The sequence below is a fragment of the Anguilla rostrata genome, chromosome 18 (genome assembly GCF_018555375.3).
Source record: "Anguilla rostrata isolate EN2019 chromosome 18, ASM1855537v3, whole genome shotgun sequence".
Taxonomy (NCBI): domain Eukaryota; kingdom Metazoa; phylum Chordata; class Actinopteri; order Anguilliformes; family Anguillidae; genus Anguilla; species Anguilla rostrata.
In genome coordinates, this window is record NC_057950.1 from 19,729,911 (window position 1) to 19,737,753 (window position 7,843).

At 42.4% G+C, this 7,843-nt stretch overlaps 1 protein-coding gene across 2 annotated transcripts; it reads right to left on the bottom strand.

The window, feature by feature from the left end:
* Nucleotides 1-1,980: 1,980 nt before the first annotated feature.
* Nucleotides 1,981-6,404, bottom strand: si:ch73-52p7.1 (uncharacterized protein LOC100321084 homolog). Of its 2 annotated transcripts, XM_064317586.1 has the most exons (3): nucleotides 5,860-6,400; nucleotides 4,106-4,405; nucleotides 1,981-4,002 (listed from the first exon to the last, which is right to left on the bottom strand). In XM_064317586.1, the coding sequence occupies exon 3, from the start codon at nucleotides 3,889-3,891 to the stop codon at nucleotides 3,256-3,258; it is 636 nt and encodes a 211-aa protein (XP_064173656.1). In that variant the 5' UTR covers nucleotides 3,892-4,002; nucleotides 4,106-4,405; nucleotides 5,860-6,400; the 3' UTR covers nucleotides 1,981-3,255. The 2 variants fall into 2 exon arrangements, with proteins under 2 accessions (XP_064173656.1, XP_064173655.1); XM_064317585.1 differs by having other exon boundaries at nucleotides 1,981-4,405; nucleotides 5,860-6,404.
* Between the last annotated feature and the right edge of the window lie 1,439 nt (nucleotides 6,405-7,843).

The window sequence follows — 7,843 nt, forward strand, 5'->3', positions numbered from 1 at the left end:
ACCAATCACCTCTTCCATCTGCACCCCCAGTCTCATGTCCTGTTGCATTTACCCTTGTTTTGGCTCGGAATGTTCGGCCATCATTCATCGCCTGATCTGTGTGCTGTGATCGGGAGCGCCTAGCAACCCAAAATTCAGTATGAAATCTGCAGCAATTCACATTTGTAACTAAAAATTCTATATAACCTCAACGATAATTCTCCATGTATTTAACAACCCCAAATTCAATAGATATTAAATATACAATCAAGAACAAATCGCCATGTATTTAGCAACTTAGAATTTAATATCAAAACAGTACGTAGTAAAATGTCCTGTGTTATTTCAGTTCTAACAGTATTAATTTAACTGTTAAGAGATAACATTTGATCCAATGGGACCAAATGTTATCCGTTAAGAGTTGAATTAACACTGGACATTTTACTGTGTAGCTGTTTGCAAAAAATATGTCTGAGACAACCAGAAGAAAAATGTTTCCCATCAAAGCCCCATCAAAGAGAAAATCCATGAGAAACACATTGTTCTGTGCAGCCTGAGGGACTGTGTGTCCGGGGGTTGGGCTGGAGATCAAGAGCATTAGCTTCCTGTTAGGAAGGCATGAACATTCTCATGTTCCTGAAGAATAGCATAGTTCATAGGTTCCTGCTAATAAAATCCTTCAGCAGGAAACTCACAGAGTAAGGACTAGGAATACTGACAGCCATATGCAGCCTGGTTACGCAACAGCATGAGTTTCGAGTAGGAATGACCACATTCTGACTGTGCTCTGAGACAACCAAGCCAAAAATACTGCAAGCAGAGTGGAACAATAGCAGCAACAGTATTTCACTGTGGAATATACAAAAAATATACTGAAATTAAATATATTACCAAGTTATTACGACATTTCATAGTATATGAGAAAACTTACAAATCAATGTACACTTAGCATACAGTAAACTATTTTAAAGTGGGGGTGCACAATAATATTATGGTTGTATCTTTTTCAACCAACAATATCTTATTAGCATCGACCAGATGATATGATTATGGTCGATGGTGATGTAACATCCATGAGCCACAGGTTTGATGATGCGCATGCTTTAAGTTATGTGAAAATGCCATGCTCAAAAAGTAGCCTTATTATAGTCATCTGGACCTCTTTCATTTCTTGTTTATTTTTAATTTATCATTTTTACCAGCCAACTCCCCAACAAAGCTATACAGAAACTTATTAGCTCTCAACACTCATGCTCAGCCATTCACCTACAAAGGAAAAATATAACAACTTGCACGAATGTGGAAACTTAGCAGCAACTTGCATTTGTGGTATAATGTGAATTGGAAATACCAGCATCAGTATCAGCCAACATGGGCAGACAAACATCAACTGTTGATATCAACCTCTGAATTTCCACTGTTAAATTTCATATTCAGATCCTATTGAGAAACAGAACTGAGATCAACACGTGATACCCAGGAATCAGTACAGGCTTTCCCTCATCTTCTGCCAGACTCTCTATCTTGGGCATTTTTTGTATTTTTATCTTGATATGAAATCAAAGAAATTGAAAAAAAATTATGTTACTTTTCTTAGGTGAACTTTGGGCTCTGGTCAGAAATATTGAGAGTGGATGTGTTTTTTTCTTCCAATCCACTGCTCCTGCAGGCGAAACATGAGATACGTTAGCAGCATTATCACTGCCCCCTGCAGGTGAAACATACGATACATTCGCAGCATTATCACTGCCCCCTGCAGGTGAAACATGAGATACGTTAGCGGCATTATCACTGCCCCCTGCAGGCGAAACATGAGATACGTTAGCGGCATTATCACTGCCCCCTGCAGGCGAAACATGAGATACGTTAGCAGCATTATCGTCGGCTTGTTGACTGTCAGGGCTTGCAGGTGCCAGCTTTGCCCTACATTCCAACCCTGCACTGTGTTAATGACATGCTCCCATCACTAACATCTACCAATCACAACTCTGCTCCTAAAAGCAGAATTAAGATGCTGTTTATTTGACATGATTTGAAGGAACATTGAAAAATACACATCATTGCACAAATGGAAATGATATATTTTCATACAGGCTGCTTAATGTATATAGCAGTGACATTACACTAACCTAAATTAATCAACAGACACAAGAATATGGATATAAAATTAAATATTTTTCTACATAATCACAGTAGTACTGTGTTGGAGCAGTATTTCGCTTCACAAAATCAATTTTGTCTGTTGTCATTATTTTCTCAGGAAATCGGTATACTGATGGTAACATTAAAATGTGTTTAGTAATGATACACATTCAGTTAACATTCGGAGAGGTCAGGGGTTACATTAGAATGTGATTAATAACGATACACATTCAGTCAGTTAACATTCAGAGAGATAAGGGGTTACATTAGAATGTGATTATTAATGATACACATTCAGTCAGTTAGCATTCAGAGAGGTCAGGGGTTACATTAGAATGTGTTTAATAGTGACACATATTCAGTCAGATAAACATTCAGAGAGGTCAGGGGTTACATTGGAATGTGGTTAATGGTGACACATGCGGCCAGTTAACATTCAGAGAGGTCAGGAATTACATTAGACTGTGGTTAATGGTGACACGCATTCAGTCAGTTAACATTTAGTGAAGTCAGGGGTTACATTAGAATGTGGTTAATGGTGACACACATTCAGTCAGTTAACACGTCCCTCATATTTCCTCTTTATTTATGAACCATATAAATCTAGCTGTAATTTCCTCTCTCTATTTTCATAAAACAGATAAAACAGGCAATCTGGTTTCTCAGGTCTTAGAGGTGTTTTATGTATTTTTCTAGAAATTAAAGAAAAGCAAAACCACCACATTCTGAACCTCGAAATCATGGTATTGAATGAACAATTTGTTTTTCTTAGAGTTTATATTGTAGCATAAAATCACATCAATATATGTAGTACTGTACCAAGCAAAATTACACCAGTGTACTTGTAGACCATAATCTTATTAATATAATCTTATTAAAGAATAAAATTGCTAATAGTTATGAAACGACTTCATTATGTTTTTGGTAATTACTGGAAATGGTTCCATAGTTCAAAGCAAAATTTAATAAAATTTATTACAGCCCAGAACAAAGCTTCTGACAGTACAATTAAGGCAAAAAACTTCCCATGTGAAATTCTGGGTTTGTTTCCAGGGCGACCGTAGTTCTTGCCAAGCAGGAGTCCAGGAGACCAGTGTGAATAAGACGTGTCTGTCAGCCTGAAGCAGACCGGTCTCAGTACAGGAAGGTCACGAACATGACGGCGGTGGCCGGCAGCCCGGCCGGAGACATGCTCATATCGGGGAAAGGGAGCAGCCCGTCGGCGTCCACTGTGGCCCGCACAGTGTAGGCTTTCAGGGCGGCCTTCCCTGTGAGGACGGAGGTGTGGATAATGGCCACCCGTGCCTCCTCGGTGTGGGGCCCCAGGTCCTTCCCCAGCTCCATGCTGTGGCCCAGCTCCGCCTGCCAGTGGGACACGGTCAGCCTCTCCAGCTGCTGCACGGAGAAGTACTGGTAGGAGCCCCCCCGGCCGCCCGGGGCCTTGCACCTGACCAGGGACAGGTGGCGCACCTCCGAGTTGTTGAGCAGGAGGGCGACGTTGAGCGGGGACGTGTACCAGACCGTCAGGCGCTTGGCGCGCACCGGGCCGGAGCCGTCGCCATGGCGCAGCGCGGTTAAGGGGCGGTCCTTGCAGCTGCACTGGCTGGAGTTGATGACGCCGCAGGGGATGAGGCCGTGCGCGCACGAGCACATGTACAGGCTGTGCTCCGTCACGTACGCCAGCTTAAAGTCGGACCAGAGGAGGACGGGGACCGCCGTCCAGATCACGCAGGTCAGCACCACCCGGCCGAGCCGCCCGGCCAGCTGCATCTCCGCCTGCTTCTCCAGCCGACCTCAGCTCTGGTTCTGATTCATTAGGACGTGCAGGAGACTGCGGGGGAAACTCCTACTGCAACCTACTGCAGTCAGGCTAACGCAGCACTGCGTACCACAAGCAAACACACAAACCACCAAGTTACTGCACCTGGAAACTGTGAACTTTCAAGGCTAAAAGACAGTCAAAAAGCCAGTCATAACCACAAACCTTGGTCTGGATTTCTTCTGTCTGTGGAAGCTGTTTTGGGTTGGTTCTAAAGCCAGACAGTGGATCTGGAGCTGTTTTTGGGATGGATCTAATGCTAGATCATGGCTTGCAGTATGAATGGAACAATGTGAGCTGGGGCCATTTTTGATGTCATTTTTGTCATTTTTTTATGTGAGCAGGTTTATGGCCAACCACTGAGCACATCTGAATTAAAATGTGTGTTTTTAAGGCTTATGTTGGAAATAAGCAGGAAATGGATGATCTTCAGGCGCAGTCACTCCCCTATCTGCAGGACAGAGTCTGTAAAAAGAGAAAGGGGAAGTTACTAGTGTTAAATCCACAGCTGTGATGGTGCTTGAAGCACATTTATGGTGCTGTGCAAACAGTGGGGAGATGCCTGTTAGTAACCTCTGTTTTTGTTTCCCCTTAAAACTAACAGGAAGCAAGCAGCTGTCCCTGATTCATTCCACTGTCAGAGAGAAGGGTGTGTGCCCTGGTCTTTCATTTGGGTGTGTCACAGTTCATTTCTGCACTTATGACAACCCAAATACATTTATAAACACTGAGATGAGAAATACTCTCTCTCTCTCTCTCTCTCTCACACACACACACACACACACACTCTTACTCTCTTACTCTCTCTTTCTCTCTCTCTCTCTCTCACACACACACACACACACACTCTTACTCTTTCTCTTTCACACACACACACACACACACTCTTACTCTCTCTTTCTCTCTCTCTCTCTCTCACACACACACACACTCTTACTCTCTCTCTTTCACACACACACACACACACACACACACACACACACACTAAAAACTCCTCCCCAGTATTTTGTACCAATAACATGGATTTGCTAATTAGCACAATTCTAGAATTCATGGTTCATGGCTGAATGGGTAGAGGAAACGCATGGCAGGACTCACTTTCTGTCCCCTGGACTTCTGGATGTTTAATAATTCACAGTTTTGTCCTAGTTTTGTGTCAACAGTATGTAATAATGCCACAAATACTTTATTTTGATGTGCATCAAACTGACAACCATAACTCTTGAATATATGATGATGTACAGTATATGAATACTATAATACTTTAATGGCTGTTTGGCTATTGTATATAACTCCACACATTGGTTCCACATTTCTGCTTGCTAAAATAGCTACATTTGCATTTCCCTCTAAGGATATAATTTCCAACCAAACCACTGTAGGAATAATGATCTGCATGAATTATTTGAATATCAGTTGCAGGACAGCTGATACATATGTTAAAGTTGTGAAAGAACCATAATGTATGTTCACAGAGCATTAAGAAACAAGGTTTTAAGGATTAAAACCGGTAGCTGAAAGTCTTAGGCAATCTGTGTTTCCATGGAACTGCCCTCAAGAAATAATGCCTGGAAACACTGACTCCTTTACAAAGGAAATCACATTGTTAATCACATGATTTGTATCCTTTTGCAGACAGCAGTACATGACACAGCTGGGTGTTTGCTGAAGTAACTCATGGGTGTAATAGAAGCGCTCCACTCTGGACTCTGAAGCTGCCAGTCCCAGGTTTCTGCCCAGAGGAAAGTCCAGTTCTCGTGCAGATCTGGAGTTTCCTAAGCATAGCGCAGGTAACAGTGTAATAAAGCTCAGAGCTCTGTTCTTGCTCAGCTGCCATTAATGTTTTCCCAAACATGTCTTGGTTAACAACATCCAGGGAACCTGATGCACTCTTATCAATTCCAAGGAAACGGACTCACCCTCTAGCCCCTCCTTTGCTTCGTCCCCTGGGACGGGACGGGCTCGTCCTGATAGCAATGCTCCCGTGCCTTTAAACTCTGCTGGTCTGCTTTAATGACTTCTTGAAAATCCCTGTGAACATTCCTGTTTACATGTACTAGATCCATCACGGTTTTAACGGTGCATATCCCAGAATCAGGTGTCCAGAAACCAAGTCGTCTTAACTGAGAACAGCACACGTGTTTGCAGCGTCATTAGGGGACTGATTCATTCCGCAAAAATGCTCCACCCCTTGTGATCTGAATATAAATATTTCTGGTGTGTCCTGCTCTAGCCTGGTCAGGCAGAACACAAAGCCACTAAAAGCATGAAATCTTTGTGTTGGATTAAATGTGTCTCTGAATGGATGCAGTGCTATGTGCGGACCCTGTTTACTCTGCAGTTGAACATATCCGGTATGAACCCTTATCGAGGGGTGAAACCAGCGTGATGCAAACGCCTCCTCCACACATGGATTTCATTACCTGCTCATTTCTCTGAATCATTAGCATCTGTTTCCATTTGGGCATTCGCATTATAAATGAAATAGTCTTAATGAAATATATAAATGAAAAGTGTGAAAGCAAAAAAGAGCCAGTCATGTCAAAGTTTAACGGCGGTCATTAAACATTAAAGCCCTTTCAGGGAAATGCATAGGAACTCCAGGGTTTTTGGTAGTCGAGGCAGAGCGAGGTTTGCAGTAGTCCTCCGCAGGCATGTTCTGAATTAAAACAAGAAGGCTGTGCCAAGCCCAGAGTTAGACGCTGTCCTCAGAACCTTGCTATGCAGCACAGGCTAAGCAATGCAGCCGCTTCCAATGTGAAAGTGCCCCTCTAACAAAGATTATGTCACTGCCAATCAGTGAAAACAGAGCCTGAGCAGCTCATGGATAATCTAGAGTCCTGTCTGCTTCTAAGAGCAAAATCAATTGTGGTGCATGATTTAATGCCCTGGCAGAAGTGTGGGGTTCCTGTGACTCACTGGCTTGTGGTGTGTGTGTGTGTGTTTATGTTTATACTGCTCCGCATTGCGAAGTTCTCAAGGATGACCAAAAATGGTATTGTGTAAAGGAAAAACCTTGAACAGAACAACAGATTTAGACTTGAGTAAGCTGCAGGGAATTACTGCTAACTGGGAACCAGGCAGGTTGGGGGCAGGCCTGTTTGTTTTATGTTGCTGTTGGATCGGTTCCGTGAGGAAACAAAAGCTTGTAAATGGGCCCGCACATGTGGTCCAAATATAACATAACCTCTGAGGTATGAAATCATCTGGAATGGAATGTGTTCAGAAACTTCTAAAATTTCATGCATAAATGTTTATACAACGTGCTGAGACAATGCCAAGTCACCTAGTGTCACAAAGGATTATAGTGGTCACTAGGTCCACTGTTAATTGAGACCAAATGCAGTATCAACAGGTGTGTTCTCAGACTGTGGTGGGAGTAAGGCAGTGGCTCTTCTGTCCTGACTGCAGTGGGGAGCTCATTCCCCCATTGGGGGGCCAGAGTAGAGAGGAAATGAGATCAAGAGGAGGAACCCTTTAGGGAGGAGACAGTAATACGTCCAGTGGATGCAGAGCGAGGTATAGATTGACAATAGATTGCAGGAGTGTAGGATTTGGTAATAGATTGCAGGACTGTTAGGTCTGATAATAGATTGCAGGAGTGTGAGATTTGGTAAAAGAATGCAGAAGTGTAAGATTTGATGATGGATTACCAAACTGTAATGTTTGATAAAGGTTATTTCACAACATTAATCCTTGAGTTCTCAAGGCATACATTTAATTCAGTTTGGATTTGGAATATTATGATTTTGGTTTAATCAGTATCTCAATCTAACTCATAATCAGTAACTCAGTAACTCTAACTCATATTTAATATACTGTAATAGTTATACTGTATACTCATGTGGTTATATGCAGTCAGTTACAAACTTCTGACCATTAAATGTATGTAGGTCTGTGTTT

What these genes read in the sequence shown, in the direction of transcription:
- si:ch73-52p7.1 (XM_064317585.1), bottom strand. Translation starts at nt 3,891, where the DNA reads ATGCAGCTGGCCGGGCGGCTCGGCCGGGTGGTGCTGACCTGCGTGATC.